This window comes from Schistocerca cancellata, chromosome 1, assembly GCF_023864275.1.
Source record: "Schistocerca cancellata isolate TAMUIC-IGC-003103 chromosome 1, iqSchCanc2.1, whole genome shotgun sequence".
Taxonomy (NCBI): domain Eukaryota; kingdom Metazoa; phylum Arthropoda; class Insecta; order Orthoptera; family Acrididae; genus Schistocerca; species Schistocerca cancellata.
In genome coordinates this window covers 775534484-775556982 of record NC_064626.1, presented here as the reverse complement: position 1 = coordinate 775556982, position 22499 = coordinate 775534484, and the positions used below count along the sequence as shown (strand labels likewise).

Genomic DNA, 22499 nt, shown 5'->3' with positions numbered 1-22499 from the left:
AATAATATAAGGTATGGGGGGGGTTCTCAGTAGAATCGGCAAAAAATAGAACATATGGAAAACACCGACGAGAAGACGGGATAGGTTGATAGAACATGTCTTAAGACATCAGGGAATTACTTGTTCTGGCGTAACCACAAACTAAAGAAAGAAGGATCCTTTATTGTATGACTATATGATAGCGGAACAAACACTGGTAGCAGTTTCTTCCGTAAAATATCTGGGAGTATGCGTGCGGAACGATTTGAAGTGAAATGATCATATAAAATTAATTGTTGGTAAGGCGGGTACCAGGTTAAGATTCATTGGGAGAGTCCTTAGAAAATGAAGTCCATCAACAAAGGAGGTGGCTTACAAAACACTCGTTCGACCTATACTTGAGTATTGCTCATCAGTGTGGGATCCGTACCAGATCGGATTGACGGAGGCGATAGAGAAGATCCAAAGAAGAGCGGCGCGTTTCGTCACAGGGTTATTTGGTAACCGTGATAGCGTTACGGAGATGTTTAGCAAACTCAAGTGGCAGACTCTGCAAGAGAGGCGCTCTGCATCGCGGTGTAGCTTGCTCGCCAGGTTTCGAGAGGGTGGGTTTCTGGATGAGGTATCGAATATATTGCTTCCCCCTACTTATACCTCTCGAGGAGATCACGAATGTAAAATTAGAGAGATTCGAGCGCGCACGGAGGCTTTCAGACAGTCGTTCTTCCCGCGAACCATACGTGACTGGAACAGAAAAGGGAGGTAATGACAGTGGCACGTAAAGTGCCCTCCGCCACACACCGTTGAGTGGCTTGCGGAGTATAAATGTAGATGTAGATGTAGATGAAGCGCCGGAACGAAGAAGAAAAACGCAAAACCAGAGAAGGCGGTGAGACGACATCAGCCAACAGCGCGCTCACCAGGACGTCACCACGATAGGAGCAGCACCTAGCGGAAGCGAATATAAGCACCACTCCTGCCAGCCTCCGCCGGACTTTAGTGGACAGTATTCGCTGAGTATTAGCACGGCCTAGCAGAGAGTGCTACGAGAGCAGTTATTGGCGTTCCATATCCACTGCTTGTTTGGACATTTTCTATAGCGAAGAACATTACTGTTTGCATGTCGCCCATCGTTTGCGACACCATTGTTATTTCGAAGTTAAGTATTGTCAATCTGCTTTATTGAAATAAAACTACTAATGTTACTTGCTTGAATTGTTGTATAGCATTCCGAGAGCGCAGCATCCTCTAGGCACCCTATATGAGACGAGTGGGCAGGGCCCCACATTACTAGAGGCAGCTGTAGAGGGTAAAATGTCTAGTGGAACACAAATAATGAAATAAATTCAACAAATGAAACTGTAGGGTGCAAGTGCTACTCAGAGATAAAGAGGTTGACACAAGATAGGAATTCGTGGCGGGTCGCAACGAACTGAGCCAGTCAGAAGACTAACGTTGTCTCCACAAAACAGAGAGGTGATTTCAGAAAATGCAAAGACGAACGGACGGCTCATTGTAGTCGCTCGCTGCAACTATTGAGATGTTCTGAATTAGGGCAACCTGGAGATTCAGTCCAGTGACTGATGGAACGCTGGATCACCAGGAAGCGACTGAAAAATCCGATCATTCTGGTAGAATGAACTGCAGAGTAGTGGATGCGTATAGAAATCTGGCTTTCTTTATTACTCCAAATTCGTCTTCTCGTGTGCTTACATAATTCATTCTTTGTCGTTGATCGCGTGCACGTCATGGAGTAACGTATGAGTAACGTTTAGAATTCTGTACGATCTTTCTTATTTGGTTGCCTCTGTGGTCGTTTAGCCTGTACGAAACATACGTGGCATTTGTGTGTTTGTTGATTTTGTATGAAATGATGTTTCCATTATATATCTATAATTCTGCAATTAGTAACTACCATACTATGAAAGTCTGTCCCTACAAAATCTTAAATAATGCACTCTGCTCTGAGTCAATAATTTGGTATTTGTAACTTGAGACAATCGGTGGATCACATTCGCAATATAATGCTGGCTATAGTATATAAAACTTTTAACGTTTTCACAAATGATGCTCTTCAAGCTACATCCTCAAGTTAACAACAGACGTGCCTTTACATAGCGCAAAGGTGATTCTCCGAGTGCGTTGTTAACAGATTTTGAACCTATGTTCTACATAAAGGTGTACTGAAATAGGGAGTCACTTTGTTCATAAGCTAACTAAAAAAATGAGTAGTGTGGCGTAAGACGGTGTTTGCTGTAATTAACATCAGTACATGCTATGCAACCATCCTAGCTTCGTACTACAGCTTCATTGTATGCTCTCCACACGTATTACCGTTATTATACAATCCTATCATTTACAGCACTTTACTAATATATTTATCCTTTAGTTTTAATATATGTGACTCCTGAAACGTTTGTGTTAAAGTCAGTATCGTTTTGCTATCGTCAGCAGAAAAATCATTCTAATTAACTTGCCTGCTCCCGAAATCGCTGTTGACATTATTACTGACTATTCGGTTTATACACGATTGCACGAAGTGATGTGCCTGTACTAACGTTCTAATAATCAGTTGTCACTACTACATTATGGACGCAAAGTTCCATTCCCAAATGGTCTATTTTCTATTACGACTTTTTTTTTTACATTTTCTTGCAATAGTGTTACAAGAAGAGCATTTTATGGCAGTGAAATGCAGGTCATTGAAGAATTGAAGAAAAAATGGAGACACTTAAATGCGATGCTGTGAAAGCATGTGTGTATCGCTAAATGAAGTGGTCTTAAAAAGAACGCATGATGAAATAATTAGATGAAGAGTTACCAAGAAATGGAAAGACTAAGATTAGATTATTAGAAATGAATTATTGTGAATTTTGGTTGCAGTAAGTACACATGCGATGCAGGACCGTCGAAAATCACTAAACATTCATTTCCAATTAAACTTTAACAAGTATATTTTTTAATGGAGACCTTTCGCCTACCAGTTTTGCTACATGGCTCATTGTTTGAGTGTCGTAACTTGTAATATTTTTTCTATGGGATGTTCAAGGTATGAATCAGGTGTGTTAATGTGCCAAAAATTCATTTTAAAATTCCATTATAAAATAATGGAACAGTATTCAGTGGTTATCTTATAAGAGATTGCGTTAAATCGAAAACGTTGAGACGCTGAAGGTAAACATCGAGCGCGGTTTTAGACTGTCATCATTTCTCGGTAATAGCCTTGACTCTTGTAGGTCTATGAAAAGACAGCTTTCACTGAATCGCATCTGATTATTTATCTCTCACTGTAGCACAACAGACGGAAGAAACTGGATGTGGGAAAGGCTCAGTAAATAGACCAGTTCCAGTGAGATACCGAACTATGCGAAAGATTATACGTATGTGAAAAATTACATGCAAGGGTATATGGTCTTCTGACAGTGAGGACCCTCAGTCTGATGTGATATACAATATGTTTCAAAGTCCTTGCGAGAAACATTTGGGGGGTTATAGATCACGTCATGGGGAACACCTTTGTTGCAGACAAAATCTCCACTGACGTTTCCCGGCGACGCAGGCCTCGTTCGATTGGGTATGCCCCTTGGAGGCGGCAGGTTGTAGGCACTCCGTGGTGTTCGTATGTAATGCGTGTTGCCTAGTATCCAGGAATCTGCTCTGCGTGAAAGGCTGCAGGCTGAGCAAAATTGAAGTTCCTTCCTCATTTTAAAGACACTTATTCGTATGGTTTTCTGGTTGAAAATCACTCTTGTCGGTTTACTGAGCTGGGTAGTATGCTACAAACCTGCTTAATAAATCCTGCTGGCTCCGTAATATCTCTTCGTCTCAGGGCCGGTGAATGCTAAAGGATGCCTAGTGTTGCTGGGAAGCGTCATCAAAGATATTAACTAAAGATATTCCCCTTGAGTTGATCAGTTATCCCTATACGTTTGTCGTAAAGGCTTTGAAACAACCTGTATGTAATAACAAAGCTTGACCAGCAATTCTAATGAAAACGTATGTTTCCATATATTCGTGTTCCACTGAGCAGGGCAGTTTTATTTAATGCTGCTTTGTCGGAAGTGCTCTAATAGAGCTCCTGCTTCTATTTACTACTGAAGGTAAGGAATGTATGCAGGTATGAAAATTTTGGACACAAAAAGCGAGTATCGGACCGAGACTGGATCCCGAAGGTTTTCCTTACTAGTAATAGCATTATCTATGAGAAGCGAAGACCCAGGTTCAGGTCCCGGACTGACACAGAGTTTAATCTCTCAGGAAGTGGCGATCTGAAGTTATACAGTATACTGTTAAGTCCACCAGTTACCTCAGCTGATTGTCACTGCTTTAGTATCTGAAAGCGATTCAGGCACTCCATCCAGCCCGAGAATTGATATGAACCAGCAGTCAGCGATTCTCATCCTGTACAGTGGGAGAGTTCTCCCATGGCACTATGTGTGGCGTAACCGAGTTGTGTGGTGAAACCTACTTGCCTACCAAAACTATATAGAACTGCCGGATTTGCAGATCTCAACTCTCGGAGAATATCACATGAATTCACAGAGAGACTCAGACAAACAATTGACGATGGGCATCCCCTTTTTGGAAGTGAGTGTCAACTCGCATGACTGAAATCCCGTAAAGGATAATGTAAGAACCACCAGCTGGTTACCCACCTGCACAGGAAGTGCCCAGCGGATTCAGCACAAACTGGAAAACATGGAGGACAATGAACCGAATAAGGACAGGTGTGGCCCCAGTGAGGGCAAATATGATTACGTGGGGTCTTGGAACCACGGATGATGTTACTTTGGCGCTGTGCAAAATATGGAGCATCTGCTCGTCTGCCCAACTGCCCTTACAGGTGCAACCCCGACGATTTATGGCTGGACAAGAAAAAAGCCTTGGACGTGGCTCTATACTGGGCTGAAAGATTGTGACCTGGTTTCCGGACACGAAAAGTAAACTAAAGTAAGTGTGTGGTGAGCGTGGCTGTTGACACGAGATCTCGCATGACTAGAGCGGCCGGTGGAATCGCATTTACTCTTTCGTATTTAATGTAACGTAGTTGGCGCGCCATATGATAGCTTTCGAACTTGCTTGTCTACTGTTATCGACTTCGATTAGTAATAGAACGGATTAATCACGCTTTACGACAACCTCCGCTATATTTTGGACTTCGCTTTTGGTTAGACGTTCCCTACGCAATTTCTGTCGTTGCAAATCAGGGGCGGCCGCTGTGGCCGAGAGGTTCTAGACGCTTCAGTCCTGAATCGCGCTGGTGCTACGGTCGCAGGTTCGAATCCTGCCTCGGGCATGGATGTGTGTGATGTCCTTAGGTTAGTTAGGTTTAAGTAGTTCTAAGTCTAGGGGACTGATGACCTCAGATGATAAGTCCCATAGTGCTAAGAATAATCTGAATTTTGCAAATCAGACGGAATTGCCACTTCGTTCAGCACCCCTCCGGGTCACCATCTGTGCCAGTGTTGAACCGTGGTTCTTCCTGCTCCAGAGTAGGATACCTGCGATAATGTATAAGTTGGCCTCTACAGATGACACTTAAATGCAATGGTTGCACAGTTGATACGTGGATTGATGAATGCCGAATTTTCGCCCCACACCATTAATGAAGTGTGCAATTTGTTACCATCCCTTTTCATGTTACTCATAGTTTTCACAATGAGAAAAACTCATGACTACTCCAACATGAGCAAACGTTGGACTGAGTAGTCTAGACTTACTGATTTGGATTTCGCTGATAACATCGTTTTTCTGGCAGAAACGTCACAAAGTGTACAACTAATGACTACCAAGCTGGATGGAATGGACAGTTCTGTGAGGCTAAAAATAAATAGTGATCAGGGAAACATGATGTACACTACTGGCCATTAAAATTGCTACACCAAGAAGAAATGCAGATGATAAACGGGTATTCATTGGACAAATATATTATACTAGAACTGACATGTGATACCATTTTCACGCAATTTGCGTGCATAGATCCTGAGAAATCAGTACCCAGAACAACCACCTCTGGCCGTAATAACGGCCTTGATACCCCTGGGCATTGGGTCGAACAGAGCTTGGAGGGCGTGTACAGGTACTGCTGCCCATGCAGCTTCAATACGATACCACAGTTCATCAAAAGTAGTGACTGGCGTATTGTGACGAGCCAGTTGCTCGGCGACCATTGTCCAGACGTTTTCAATTGGTGAGAGATCTGGAGAATGTGCTGGCCAGGGCAGCAGTCGACGATTTTCTGTATCCAGAAAGGCAAGTACAGGACCTGCAACATGCGGTCGTGCATTATCCTGCTGAAATGTAGGATTTCGCAGGGATCGAATGAGGGGTGGAGCCACGGATCGTAACACATCTGAAATGTAAAGTCCACTGTTCAAAGTGCCGTCAATGCGAACAAGAGGTGACCGAGACGTGTAACCAATGACACCCCATACCATCACGCCGGGCGATACGCCAGTATGGCGATGACGAATGCACGCTTCCAATATGCGTTCACCGCGGTGTCACCAAACACGGATGCGACCATCATGATGCTGTAAACAGAACCTGGATTTATGCGAAAGAATGAAGTTTTGGCATTCGTGCACCCAGGTTCGTCATTGAGTACCCCATCGCAGGCACTCCTGTTTGTGATGCAGTGTCAAGGGTAACCACAGCCATGGTTTCCGAGCTGATAGTCCATGCTGCTGCAAACATCGTCGAACTGTTCGTGGAGATGGTTGTTGTCTTTCAAACATCCCCATCTGTTGACTCAGGGATCGAGACGTGGTTGCACGATCCGTTACAGCCACGCGGATAAAATTCCTGTCATCTCGACTGCTAGTGATACTAGGCCGTTGGGATCCAGCACGGCGTTCCATATTACCCTTCTGAACGCACCGATTCCTTATTCTGCTAACAGTCACTGGATCTCGACCAACGCGAGCAGCAGTGTCACGATACGATAAACCGCAATCGCGATAGGCTACAATCCGACCTTTATGAAAGTCGGAAACGTGATGGTACACATTTCTCTTCCCTACACGAGGCATCACAACAACGTTTCACCAGGCAACGCCGGTAACTGCAGTTTGTGTATGAGAAATCAGTCGGAAACTTTCCTCATGTCAGCACGTTGTAGGTGTCGCCACCGGCGCTAAACTTGTATGAATGCTCTGAAAAATTAATCATTTGTATATCACAGCATCTTCTTCCTGTTGGTTAAATTTCGCGTCTGTAGCACGTCATCTTCGTCGTCTAGCAATTGTAATGGCCAGTAGTGTACATAAAAAGTGGAAATGTATCTACTCAAATTATATTGCAGCAGAATGTATTAAAACATGCTGACCGACTTCCATACCTCGGCAGCCTCAAATGTATTAGTGGGGACTTAGATGTAGATAACAGTAGCAGAACTGGGAAGTATTCTGCTATCTTCCATGAAGTGCGATCCATATTGCCATTTAACTCTAGAAGTATGTCCCCAATTTTCAGCTGTGCCCCTTTATCTTCCTGCTGATGACCACATATGTATGTGAGACCTGTAAATCAGCGCACAAGCTTGAGGCGAATCTGGATCAGTTATCGCTTGAAATGATGAAGTGCTGAGAAGAAGTGGTCTGGGCAACCTGTGCAAAATCGTTACTGAAATAAGAGTCAAGCTTGCGGGTCTGTTCTACTCATGAAAGGAAGTAGAATCCCCAAATCAGAACTGTTGTGTAAGCAGACCGATAGTTACGGAAGTAGAGGAAGACCTCGTAACAGCTGGGAACGAATTTTTGCAAAGGGAGCTTCTGTGCTTGGATATAAACTGGGAGGAAACTGAATACCTGGCTGCTGGTCGAGTTCACTAGAGCAAACTTGTTGCCCGACGTGGTACTTTTCATTCAAGGAACTAATTCTAAATATGTAAGTAAGCCTATTCGTTCGCCTGCACCCCTTTAACGTTCCCGTTAGATCTCAGAAGCGTCGCGTCACTGAACCGCAACCACACTGGGCAAGGGTTGATTCAATACAGGCAGGCTGTTGGATGTGGCAGAGGTTCTCTGCGGCAGTTCATTGAATGCCGCACCGCCTTTGTCCTGTCAGTGCAGTTGTGCCGTATGCTGAGAGTGAGTGTGTGTGTGTGTGTGAGAGAGAGAGTGGGAACGCCCACCGGCTCACCTCATCTTGATCTGCGAGCTGGGGAACATGGCTCTGGTGCTCGCCGTCAGGTCCTTGGGCTCCTTGCCGTCCGCCTCGCCTCGAATCTCGCACTTCACATTCTTCCTGCAACATAAACAACAACAAGGTCTGTATTAGATGTTAGCGTTGATAGCAACAAATTCTAAAATCTGTTGGCTTAAAATAGCGTTACGTCACAAGAGCTGTAAGTTGGGAAATCCTTATTTGGAATCCTAGTGCTATGGAAATGCTACGTTGTAATTGTACACCCCCAAAAACAAACATTTTTCGTATTGGATGCATTGTGCTGCCACCTACTACCAGGCACTCGAATGTTCGATGAGTGTGAAATCTTATGGGACTTAACTGCTAAGGTCATCAGTCCCTATGCTTACACACTACTTAACCAAAATTATCCTAAGGACAAACACACACATCCATGCCCGAGGGAGGAGTCGAACCTCCGCCGGGATCAGTCGCACATGACTGCAGCGCCTCAGACCACTCGGCTAGTTCCGCGCGGCTCAGGTACTCCGTGTCAGCGACCTCAGTAGTCATTAAACATCGTGAAAGAGCAGAATGCGGCGCTCTACGGAACTTACGGACTTCGAACGGAGTCAAGTGATTGGGTGTTACTTGAGTCATACGTCTGTACGCCAGATTTCCACACTGCTAAACATCCCTAGGTCCACTGTTTCCGATTTGATAGTGGAGTGGAAACGTGAAGGGACACGTACAACAAAAAAGCGAACAGGCCGACCTCGTCTGTTGACTGACAGAGGCTACCGACAGTTGAAGAAGCCCATAATGTGTAATAAGCAGAAATCTATCCAGACCATCACACAGGAATTCCAAACTGCATCAGTATTCACTGCAAGTACTAAGACAGTTAGGCGGGAGGTGAGAAAAATTGGATTTTATGGCCGAGAGGCTGCTCATAAGTCACACATCACGCCGGTAAATGCCAAATGATGCCTCGCTTGGTGTAAGGTGCGAAATATTACATGATTGAACAGTGGAGTGACGAATCAGGGTAGACAATGTGACGATTCGATGGCAGGGTGTGGGAATGGCGAATGCCTGGTGAACGCCATCTGCCAGGGCGTGTAGTGCCAACAGTAAACTTCGGAGGCGGTGGTGTTATGGTGTGACTGTGTTTTTCATGGAGGGGGCTTGTACCGCTTGTTGTTTTGCGTGGCGCTATCACAGCACAGGCCTACCCTGATGTTTTAAGTACCTTCTTGCTTCCCACTGTTGAAGAGCAATTCGGGGATGGTGATTGCATCTTTCAACACGATCGAGCACCTGTTCATAATGCACGGCCTGTGACGGAGTGGCTACACGGCAATAACATCCCTGTAATGGACTGGCCTGCACAGAGTCCTGACCTGAATCCTACAGATACCTTTGCGATGAACGCCGACTTCGTGCGAGACCTCACCGACCGACATCGATACCTCTCCTCAGTTCAGCACTCCGTGAAGGATGGGCTGCCATTCCCCAAGAAACCTTCCAGCACCTGACTGAACCATATGCCTGCGAGAGTGGAAGCTATCATCAAGGCTAAGGGTGGGCCAACACCACACTGAATTCCTGCATTACCGATGGAGGGCGTCACGAACTTATATGTCATTTTCAACCAGGTGTCCGGATACTTTTGATCACATAATGTACCTGTATTTCTGATGTGCGCTTCCATTTATCGATATCAGCTCGTATATCAATACTGATGGCCACGAAATAGATGAAGTTAAGGAATTCTACTACCCACACAGCAAAACAAACATTGACGGGTGGAGCGAGGAGGACATCAGAAGCAGACTAACACTGGCAGAAGTCTAGTAGTATCAAACGTAGGCTAAAATTTGAAGAAGAAATTTCTGATATATACGTCTGTAGCACGTCATTGTATGGTAGTGAAACACGGATTGTCGGAAAACCGGAGCACAAGAGAATCGAGACATTTGAGATGCGGAGCTACAGACGAACGTTGAAAATTAGGTAGACTGAAAAGATAACGAATGAGGAGGTTTTGCGCAGAATCTGAGAGGAAAGGAATATGTGGAAAACATGGCGAAGGGACATGATGATAGGACATCCTTTAAGACATCAGGGAGCTGTAGAGGACAAAAACTGTAGAGGAAGACAAAAATTGGAACACATTCAGCAACTAATCGAGGACGTAGGTTGCAAGCGTTCCTCTGAGATGAAGAGGTTGGCACAGGAGAGGAGCCGGACGCTGTGGCCGAGCGGTTCTAGGAGCTTTAGTCCGGGACAGCTCTGCTGCTACGGTCGCAGGTTCGAATCCTACCTCGGGCATGGATGTGTGTGATGTCCTTGGGGTAGTTAGGTTTAAGTAGTTCTAAGTCTAGGTAACCTCAGTTGTTTAGTCCCTTAGTGCTTAGAGCCATTTGAACCATTATGAACAGGAGAGGAATCTGTAGTGGGCCGCATCAAACCAGTCAGAAGACTGATGGTTGAAGAAAAAAAAAAAAAAGGACGTATCGCCTTGGCGTGTAAGTCAAAGATTTTTACAATTCAAAAACCGGTTTCGACCGGCCAATGGTAATCTTCAGATTAAAGACCAAGGAAGTAAGCAGTTTCCGTCCCATTGACTACGCTGCTGTACGTTACCTATAACAACAATACATATCTATATACGTATTGATGACAAGGCGACGGAAACTACTTGCAAATTGTGGCTTTAGTCTGAAGATAACCACTGCCTAGTCGAAACCGTATACTGCATTGCCAAATGCTTACTTGACTGGGTTTAAAAATACAAAAAATAAAAGATTATTATTATTCATCTTTTGTTTGAACATCACAATTTGTTCGTTTTTGTTTCCTAATGTATTATTGACGAAATACGGTTCTATCTTGAACCAAAAAATTTTTGTTTTATTTCCGAAAGGATTGAAAATAGCCGCAGAAAAAATAATTATATACAAATAAAACTGAGTTCAACCAACTCACATGTCAAGACAGTAGCTTAGTTTATATCGGGCTGACAGGTAGAAATTTTAGCTTTAGATAAACTGAACACAGAAGGGTACTTAAGTGTACAGCAGTCATTCGACGTTTGCAAAGTACATTATGGACACTAACCACAGACTAACAGATATAAACAGAGCTATCCAAAGAAACTTGTAACAGAAACAAATTCCATACACAAATGGCCATAAAAGAAGGGAAAGAAATAATGAACGAATACACTGCATTGTGCAACGGAACATGGTTCTCAGCTCCAAAGGAACCATCGGAAGATCAAGGACATGAAGCCGCGTCCACGCCGGTCACACCGAGCCGTGCAGCGTCACACTGAGCACAAACGGCGGCGCACAGCTGCGCAGAATGGCGCCGAGTGTTCGTTCATATGGTTCAAATGGCTCTAAACACTGTGGGACTCAACATCTGAGGTCATCAGTCCCCTTGAACCCAAGGACATCACACACTTCCATGCCCGAGGCAGCACTGCGACCGTAGCAGCAGCGCGGTTCCGGACTGAAGTGCCTAGAACCGCTGGCTCACAGCGGCCGGCTCGAGTGTTCGTAGTTCCAGTGTGTGCGCGCTCGCGTCAGGTAAGTGGAAAAAGAGAATCGGCGTCCAAACAGAGCTGCGCACGAACGAACCGCCCGTAACACATAAAACAAGATGGCATAACAACTGCATGATAGTGACAGTGCACTTTAGAACACACACTTCACAAAAAAGAGGCGCAAAAAAGCCGGATTATCAGGAAATAAGTACATTCAGTTTACACACACAACCCCCCCCCCCTCACCGCTCTCTCTCTCTCTCTCTCATTCATCATTTTATGAGCGCATACGTAACCAAAATATATCCACAACATTTTTCGAAAGCTATTATTTTATCAGAACAAAACAAGAGATCAGTACTGACAGCGGTATATTATATAATGCCAGCACTCTAACATTAGCAAAGCAGAAAAAACGATAGTTTCATTTTAGGCCCGATATTTTGCTAACTATACGTAACATAGCAGAAAAATACTCGTTAATTGCATATAACAATCTGAAACAAAATATCGACTTTACTGCAAGTGCCAGATAGCCACTTAAACATCAACATATGATACTGAAGTATTACTTTCCTGTTAATAATTTTATAAATTTTAATAAAATTATTCAAAAACTTTACATATTATGATGCAAAATTACTTTACACGTTAACAGACAGAAAATAAAGGAGCACACCGACGATGGTGAAACTTAACCGAAACATGTTTGGGTTTTAAACAAGAATAATATTTGTTCGCACAAGGCAGAACCGTATTTCCATAACTATAAATATATCTGAGGTCTTGCTCCAGTAATGCAACATTCAAAAATTTGGCTTATTTTTCTTAACATAAAAGCTTAGGTGTTATCAGATTTATCCTTATGGTTCGTGGAAACTAAAACACTTCGCAAAATAATTACTTAATGAGTCTGTGGATATGTTTAACACTACTATTAAAACTAATTAGTTCACTTTTTTCTGTTTAAGGGACACAAGAAGCTGATTCGCTCTCATGATAACCTTTTCATTGATAGTGAAATCAGCTCACGTCCTTGAAACTGGAAGTGAATTATGGCAGTTTGGACACTTATCGGCATAAATAAACGTCTCAGTTCCATTGGTAGAAAGATAAAAAGAAATGCTTCACGTGAAAGTTTCTTGATACTCATTTACAGATTAGTCGAGTCCGTTTGTTAATGTTAAACATTGAAAGGGTTTATTTACAAGAAACACGACGAGAAAAGACAGTTAACATACTCGTAGTTTTGCGCAAGAATCTAAGAAGTAATGTAACATCTTCCAACGGCAGTGCTAGTACGATTACGAGAATCGGAACTGCTATTTGTATCCATACTTCTTTGCAGTCATTTACACGCACTAGCATTCCATTTATTAATGTTAAACATTGAAGTTTTGTATCTGTAGGGATCCACAACCTCCAGATGTTTAATATACGTAAACATGGTCCGTAGAAGGCTGTACCGTGACTTTTATTTAATCGTGCGATCAGCTAATTTCGACAAATTGTCTCAGTGAAGCACTTGTAAAAACCAATATGGAAAAGCAGTACATTGCCTGCATACATCGCACCACGATGATAAATCTTAACTGACAAAGTTCTCCTCAAGAACCGAGAAGTACCGCATTCGTCATTCCATTACCGCCTCCAGTGTCATTGCCAACGAGATTAGGAGTCATACCATGCACACGGAGGAACAGAGAACTTTGAAGACAATCTCAGACGTCGAGTTTCTAACGAGGACCTAACACTTTGCATTATTTTTCTCGAGAGGGTTGCTTATAAAGCACTGAAAGGTACGCACCTAAAGACTGGAAAATTGCTCAAGTCACACCAAGACCCAAAAAGGGAAGTAATAGTAATCCGTTGAATTACAGGCCCATATCCATAACGTCGATTTTCAATAGGGTTTTTGGACATATACTGTTTTCGAGCATTATGAAGTATCTCGAAAAAAAAAACGATTTATTGACACATAGCACGGATTGAGAAAATATCGTTCTTGAGAAACACATCTAGGTCTTTATACTCATGAAGTAATGAGTGCTATCGTCAGGGGATATCAAACTGATTCCATATTTTTAGATTTCCAGAAGGCTTTCGACACCGTTTCTCACAAGCGTCTTCTAACCAAACAGCGTGCCTATGGATCATCGCCTCAGTTGTATGACTTGATTCGTGATTTCCTGTCAGAAAGGTCACAGTTCGTCATCGAAAGTAAAAAGTCATCAAGCAAAACAGAAGTAATATCCAGCGTTCCCCAAGGAAGTGTTACAGGCCCTCTATTGTTCGTAACCTATATTAACGACATAGGAGACAATCTGAGAAGCCGTCTTGATTGTTTGCAGATGATGCTGTCATTTACCGTCTTGTAAAGTCATCAGTTGACCAGATCGAATTGCAAAATTGTTTAGATAAGATATGTGTATGGTGGGGGAAAGTGTCAATTGACCCTGAATAAAGAAAAATATGATGTTATTCACATGAGTACTAAAAGAAATCCGCTAAATTTTGATTACGCGGTAAGTCACACAAAACTGAAGGCTGTAAATTCAACTGAATACTTAGGTATTACAATTACAAATACCCTACATTGGAATGATCACATAGACAATGTTGTGGGCAGAGCCAACCAAAGACTGCTTCATTGGCAGAACACTTAGGAGGTGCAACAGGTCTACTAAAGAGACTGCTTACACCACGCTTGTCCGCCCTATTCTGGAGTATTGCTGTGCGGTGTGGGACCCGCATCAGGTGGGACTGACGGATGACATCGAAAAAGTACAAAGAATGGCAGCTCGTTTTGTATTATCACGAAATCGGGGAGATAGTGCTACAGACATGATACGTGAATTTGATTGGCAATCATTAAAACGGAGGCGTTTTTCGTTGCAGCGGGATCTTCTCATGAAATTTCAATCACCAGTTTTCTCCTCCGATTGCGAAAACATTCTGATGACACCCACCTCCATAGGGAGAAATGATCATGACGATAAAATAAGAGAAACCAGGGCTTGCACAGAAAAATTTAAGTGCTCATTTTTCCCGCGCACCGCTAGAGAGCGGAACGGTAGAGAGACAGATTGAAGTTGGTTCATTGAACCTCTGCCAGGCACTTTATTATGAATAGCAGAGTAATGACGTAGTCGTAGAATTGATAAGGAAGTCCTGATAATGAATGCTAGATATATAAACTTGACTTAATTATACTGAAAATGGAAGAAAATAAGTGAGGATGGGGATGATCGACTCAAAGAATCAAAGAGGCACAGTATGTAAAATATTATGAGATGATGATGGATAACATAAACAGTAATATGAATTCGAGAATGGTCCGTCTGTAACCCCGCAGAGAACAAGGTGGAAGAAAAAATAAGAAACTGCCGTATCTTTCACGCCAAACACAAATGCCTCCGATTGACATAACAAGAAAAGATGGATCAACGATATGATTCGTCAAACGAAATGGTAGACTTCTGCGGGTCAGCAAGACGTTGATCATCAGACTCCGAAAGGATACACACACGTCCAAACCTGAAGTCATTTGACACAGCGCGAGGAGGAGCAAACAAAGCCGGATGTGTCAACGCATATTGTATCGCTTCGTTCGCCACATTCCGCAGAAAACATGGAGATGGCAAATGTGCTGCCAAATCAGACTGTGATTGTAATCATATTCTGTTATCATCCCAAATAAGTGCCTGAAGCCTAGAAGGTGCTAGATCGTTAACAGTCCTAGACGAGAATTTGGAGAGATAATTTTAAAGCGTGTAGAAGAATCACGAACAACGGGCATCCGTCACTTTGCTCGTCTCGTACATGTTACGAAGAGTAGAGCTCCGCGTGCATTAAGAGGCCAGAAAATACACCCTAGTCATCAGAAACGATTTATTATCTAGAGTTGAGTTTTGTCAGTCTTTCATCCAGAAAAGTGCTATTGTTGTACTCCAGTGTGTTTCCTTTCAATAAATGAGTCTTCCTTCACTCCTTGTGTGATAATCAGTAACCGATGAAGAGCCATATACCATTTTGATGGGTTGTCATTAAGTGCAACTCCCAATCAACGTTTCGGCCGTCGTTGTGCAGGAGGACCTCATAGTACGTAATCTTCTGGTGCGCGACTTGAATGGACTGGCGTTTCTTCTGGGTATACTGCTTGCGTTGTTGGAAACGGTGCTCTCGTTGTCCGCGAGAGGACGAAGGCGTAACGTGACGGGACGCCTGCTCACTTCAGTATTGGAGTGCATCGTCCGAATAACGCCAACACCTTCTCTACGCGATGGTTTGGCAAGGGTGATCTTGTAACGTGGCTGGCAAGGTCGCCATATCTCAACCGTCCCGAGCTTTCCAATGGAGGCACGTCAAGTGAGAGGCAACTGAAAGGTGTCCCACCTCTGTTATTTGAGAGTGGGGAACTTATTACTATCGCAGGCTCGAATTAATGATATCGTCTTTGCCACACACACCATCACGATTTATTAGAATTTACATCGTCTCTCGGAATTCACTGCCAAAAAATCGGTAGGATTTCACCATGGAGCTATTGTCGTTCAGTTCCTTGCTTCCCCATGCACATGAACAACGATGTCTACGGATGGCAGCCTTGAAGTGAGACTCTTAAACTATTCGAGCTTTTGGATAACAAAGAAGAGATGTAAGAGATGTACACCGTTCATTAAAAAAGGAATAAACGAAATGTCCCATTTGGCTTGACCATCCCAAATAGCATTATACCAGGAAAAAATATTACGGTGTCAATTTTCGTTGTTTCTATTTGTTTACTGTTAACTCCAGCAAGTGGACGAGTTACATTAACCCAGGTACGTGCCTGCGTCCTGGTACAGAAAGGTCGAAGTCAGTTTTATATTGCGTTCCTAACAACTTAATGTTTACGTGAATGGTGCCCTGTGTTACACTTTTAAACAGCTCTCGAGAAGAGGAGGTGGACTACAGAATAAAAAATACTGGGTGCTCACTTCTACGTAGTGAAGAAAGTGGCTAAACAACATTTGCATGATCCTTCCCCCCCCCTTTTTTTTGCTTCACAACAAAAAACAAAAATTGTTTAATAGTTTGAAACATACAGCTGCCATACTCCAGTCTTGTAAAGCCAAAAACTACAGTCGAAATCAAGGGGGACCTTCTCGTTAAGAAGGTAAGTTTCTGTAACACACACCAGTTACCTTTCGGAGGGTGGAGCACATGGATTCTCCATACAAATTATGAAACCAGGCTCTCACAAGAATTATTACCTCCTTGCGAATGAAAGGTATTTCTGACTGTTAACGTGTGATAGCAAACTTCGATTTTTATCTCAAAAAAGAAAATCAGAAGTTAAAACTGCGTTCATAAACTGAATTCTGTTTGAGTAAATGTGTGTAAAATCTATAGCGTTAAGAACATTAAGCAATCATATGCCGTAGTCGGCAGGATATATTATCCTCTACCAGAAACAACTTCTATCATGCGTGAATTTAGATCAGAAAAACTAAGGAACTTTTGATTTCAATTGATCAATCGATCGCATTCTTGCTTATGTATTCTTTAAATATCGGGAACAACAGAGTCATATCACAGGAGTGAGGAAATTTTCGTGCCCCGGTGTAAAACAATACTTAGTTTGGCGACCGTCTCTTTGATCATTTACTCGAGGATATTTGTTATTTGTTGGTACACAACTTTACCTAAGTAACGTATTTGCGAGGAGTATCTCCTAGAAGTACGCTGGTGCCGTATATTTGTGCACGATGTTGAAAGAAGCTATGATTTCAGCTTCTAAAAGACAGCTGTAGTTATGTTTTATGGAAGTCTGGCTGTATCATAGTGACCCACACTACCGTTAAGCCACTTCTAGTATTAACTAGTCCTTACATAGTCGTATTTGCGTGATACCATTGCATTTTCAGCTGAAACGAACTTTCACTTGTGCAACAACCAGCACGCCTTTCCACACATTAATTACACCGAGAAATATTTAATATAATTTTTTTTGTTAAAGGACTCTCACAGTCTGTCAGTCAAATTCATTTAACAATAACGGCCGCGGAAAAGTAATATTAGACCAGCGGATTTTGTAATCCGTTGAAATTAATATGTATGAGAGTACTTCAGGTGAAAATGGTTACCATATTAAACGCAATGCGCTCTGTTGCGCCATTAGAAATATAACCAGATCCAACGAAGCGTTTGTTTTACAAATAATGCTGGCCCTTTTTTATGTATACAAAAACAGGTTCAGCGCTGCTTGTTTTAAGCGCGTTATTCTGATTTGCTCCGCTAAACTGACAGTGTGCTCTCGGCTTATCGTTATGCGACACATAATTTGCTTTCGGCCTGTAATCCGGACAAGCGCTCTGTTTGATGCTCGGGAATACAAACATCAAACACGCCAGTAATGCATTCCTCTGCACTTGCTTCCAAACGCCGTACTTTTTAGCGCTAGCGGATTTATAACAGTAAATAATGCAATCTGCAGCAAGAATGCAGGATGGAAAAGAAATTTTGATAGAAAGACATGAATAAAACTGCAGAGCCCGTAACATTTCAGCTTACTGTTATCTTCAGCGTAACCAGCCTGAAAACTTTTTATCCTAGGGCCAGAGGGAGTGCGATATTGCATCCAGTACTAAGTTAAGAATTCCACTGACATCGTTTTCGTTGCCATTAAAACTCTGTTCAGAAAACAGAGACTCTGATTCAGCTACGAAAAGTTAGATTAGACAGCTTATTTTCAAAATAAAAGCTGAGCAAAGAACTATAATTATGACAAATAGACGATTACGGGCCAGAAACTAATGTAGGACTTGATTACGGAAAATATGTAATGAGCCAGGGTTTTAGGAAAGAAGACAGCTAAAGGCAAATAATTCCTTCTAAATACAGCTTGTAAATTATATACGAGAATTTAACATCAAGCACTGAGAATTATCACAGGCAGTTTAACCCAAAGAGTTAGTTTTAGAATAAGACGCTCATGTTTTGTTTCTATCCTCAGACTGAGAAAGATACTTAAAAATGAAAGAGAACACGTGCGGGAAAAAATCCGCACCTACAGATTATAAAAAAGCATTTGACAATTTGAAAGGAACAGTGTAAGAGGTTTTCGAGAAGTATTGTATTCTACCATCAATACCGAATAGTGAAAATAACCAGCAGTATACAGTTTTTATTTTCAACAAGGTGGTAAATAACGTTTGTCACAACGTATGATTTAACTACTATTGTCAACAAAACAAATACAATGACGATTGATGGACTGTGCCATTAAGGACGAAAATATAATAAATTGTAGAGGTAGTAGACAACAGATTTACATTTAGTTGGCTGTGTGAGGCAGATGTAAGTTGGCGCGCTGCACAACTTTGTTCTACAGTAGTTATTGTTTGTTTAACATGCTACATGTCACTTGAGCATATCGATGCTGTACTCTGCTCAAGTAACCAATTACTTGAGACATACTCAGAACTGCCTCACTTGTGAGGGTGAAGTATGAACAGAATATTATCATAGTGCAGACACCGGACTACTGATAAAGTGTAATAACGTGTGCAATTGAGAATATGGAATAATTAAATCAATGGGGAAAGGGTGTTCACTTTGTGTGATATCTGGTTCTCTGCTTGCTTATAAGTTTAAGAAAAATCACCAGAAAAAAAAGAATGAATGCCATTAGGTTCGCCAAAGTGGATGACGGTTACAGTAGCTGGCTGTGAATATCAAAACAGCGCAGCGAAAGCCTGATGTAAATTAACTAGGTTCGTGCACCCCTTGGTCTATGATTGCATCTCAGTCTCATGCTCATCACTCCGGAATGGTGTGAGAGTGAAAGATGGCTGCAGCAGTGACTGTCAATTCTGAGCCTAGTTCAGGCTCTTTACTTCGCTCTAAGTTTTAGTCGTGTCTCTCTCCCGCGAGTATACACTTCAGCATCTTGAAACAAGCACACTCTTTGATATCCCGGCAGCAAGCGTCTTCTGACTTCACTCTCCAAAACATTGCTCATTCTTCCAACGTAGGAATTTCATTGCCTAACTACAGCAGAACTTGCAAGCTCTGATCAGCAATAATTTTATGAACAAGTTTAACGAATTCCTGTTCTTGCGAATTTTGTCATGATTCACCAATAATGGTATGGCATCCGAAGGAAGGTAGGGAATCTCTGTCACTTCATGACAGATTTCCAACCCTGGCCAGTCGAAACACATGTGGGAAAACAAGCCTTCTACATAAATAATTACGGTGAACCGATCACAGATTTAAATGAAAATTTCTGAATGGCACGGCCATTACCCGTGGCCAGTCCCAAGGTTTCAAGCTTTGAGTTTCTCAGCTTTCTTCCAAATCTTATCTTGCCAAAAAGGATTCCTTCTAGCATCTCACACAATGTAGTTTTTATGGAATGCACGGTGTCTCCCCCACTCCCTCTACACACCTGCTGTGCAGACACCGAACAAAGTGATTTCGCTGTTCTATACCTGCTTGGGGCTGGCTTTCAGTGCCAAACAACTTTATGATGCTCTAGTCCTTCTAAGATACGAGGGGTATTCGAAAAGTAACCACTGTGAAAATCCGATGAAACTTTGCACAGATGTGTTGGGCAACGTCTTTATTGTGCCTGTCGATCGCTTGAAGTCGCTCTTTTCAGTTCAGAGCGCAAAGCGATCACGTAGAAATTCCTAAAACAACAGTGTCTCCCGCCGAGTATGTGGACATGGTGACAGATTTCCGCCTGAAGCTATGTAGCCCACATAACATAAATGTCATGTCTTTCTTTCTTCAAGACAATTCTCAGCCGCATTCTGCAGACGCAATGAAGATGTTCCTGCAGCGTTTTCGATGGGAAGTGTCTGATCACCCACAATACAGCCCTCAATTGGCTTCCTACGATGTTCATCTCTGCTCACATGAACTGCTGTCTACGAAGACAACATTTTGGCACAAACAACTAAAGGCAGACCAGTGTAGAGAATTGACAGAAAGCGCGGGCGGCTCCTTCCTGTGACGAGGATACTGGAAAGTTTGTACAATGATACGCCAAATGTCTAAGTCGGAGCAGCGAATATTTAAAGAGGTAGTTGGAAGGTTGTTTGTTGTGAACAAAAATTTTTCATTTTCACTGTGGTTTCCATTTCACGACCGATCGGACCTTACTTTCCGAACAGCCCTCGTATCTTCCCTGTCACGAGCCAGCTAAAGGAAGCCCCAAGCCAAAAATGAGCAGGTATCCCTCATCATAATAGAAAGAAAGGAGAAGAAGAAGTAATCAGCAGCGTGAACATTGGCAGTTATGAATACTGTCTGCAGTTTCCAAGGAGCATTAAAGAACCGTCTTTACTGATTATTGAGATGTGTGTAACAGATTATAAAATAGGATGTGTATCAGTTTGGGCATAATTTGCCACAGAACAAAGGCAGTAGTAAAGACATTTATTTGTGTTCCAACAGTTAACAACACTGGCCCAACAATAAAATATCTATGGCCTCTTAAAACAAAGAACAGATGTTAATACTTACTGCTGAAGGTGTATTAAATCCAAAATCTCCCTGTTGTTCCTGTACATTAACTATGTTGCTCCAATGAATGACTCTGTTCGTAGTGATTTCAGAGCACTTTTATTATGAGTGCCCCAATTTTTGTCTGCGCCAAGCAAAAAATTAGAATAGTGATTCGATTTCTGTACTATGAAGTAACTCAAGCTGAGGAGATTACTGACGGAATTCAGCTGCTGTATGGTGACAGCAGTCATAGTGAACAAAAGGCATACGAGTGAACGAATTTCTTTGGAAGTGGACGTGTATCTGTCTGCGACAAAGAATGTTCTGGTAAGTACTCCACTTCAAAACGAGAAGGAGCATTGAGACAGTTGTGCAAATGATTCGTGATGATAATTGTGCCAGAACGGGTGATTTTTCATGAGCTGAACAGTCACCCAGGCGTTTCACAGTCACCCAGGAATCTGTAAACTATTGGGGTGTCTGATGACCTCAGCAGTTACGTCCCATAGTGCACAGAGCCATTTGAACCATTTTTGTAAACTATTGGAAAGTTTGTACTTACTGGGTATCATGTCAACTGACAAACATAAACAGGAACGTTTGAAAATGTCGCAATCACATTTAAGGGGTTTGAAAAGGAAGGAAAAGAATTCTTCAGTCTAATAGTAACCGTTGACGAGATTTGGGTCCATCACTACAAAAAACAGAGTAAGCGACGAGCATGGATCCATCCTCGCCCACAACAAAATAGTCCAAAATCCATGTAGCTGCTGCATAGTTGACATCAGTGTTGTACAATATTACAAGGTCAACTCCTGATTCATTACGCGCCAGAAGGACAAACAGTAAATAATGACAGCTACCTTAGTTCCAAGTGATTTTCATTTTTTTGCTCTGACGGTGGAACACCACCATGAATCTAAAGGTTCATCGGATGACGAGACCTTAAAGGTGGCGGCAGAATTTATATGCTCAATGTCACATTTAACTTCTTCCAGGGTGGAACTGTCAATCTTTGTAAGAAACGGATAAGTTATAAAGATGGGTGAGACAATTTAAAGAAATTAAGTTACTTGCAATACTCAGTTCCAACAACAAATTTCTTTCTAAAAATTGACTTTACATTTAGACTTTCTGCGTGCCCATAAAATGTGCTATAAAATAAAAGAAATAAACTCATTTTTCAAAACAAACGATATACACAAAAATACATGCGCAAATAAATATAGTCAACTGTTATTTCTAGCATTCCTCGTTGCGTTCCAATGCATCCCTCATAGACTTTATATTCTGACTGGGCAGTAGGTGTGCATTGACTACACATCAGTCGGCTATGTCAGTT

The 22499-nt window shown here is 42.3% G+C and overlaps 1 protein-coding gene across 1 annotated transcript in view; it reads right to left on the bottom strand.

Annotated features, from left to right (window-relative positions):
• LOC126187306 (BTB/POZ domain-containing protein Tiwaz) overlaps positions 1 to 8222 on the bottom strand; it is a 191082-nt gene extending 182860 nt beyond the window's left edge. Inside the window, exon 1 of the mRNA XM_049928304.1 lies at positions 8122 to 8222. Within this exon, the coding sequence (XP_049784261.1) occupies positions 8122 to 8150 (29 nt within the window). The 5' untranslated portion in view covers positions 8151 to 8222. The remainder of the gene's footprint in view (positions 1 to 8121) is intronic.
• Positions 8223 to 22499: the final 14277 nt, after the last annotated feature.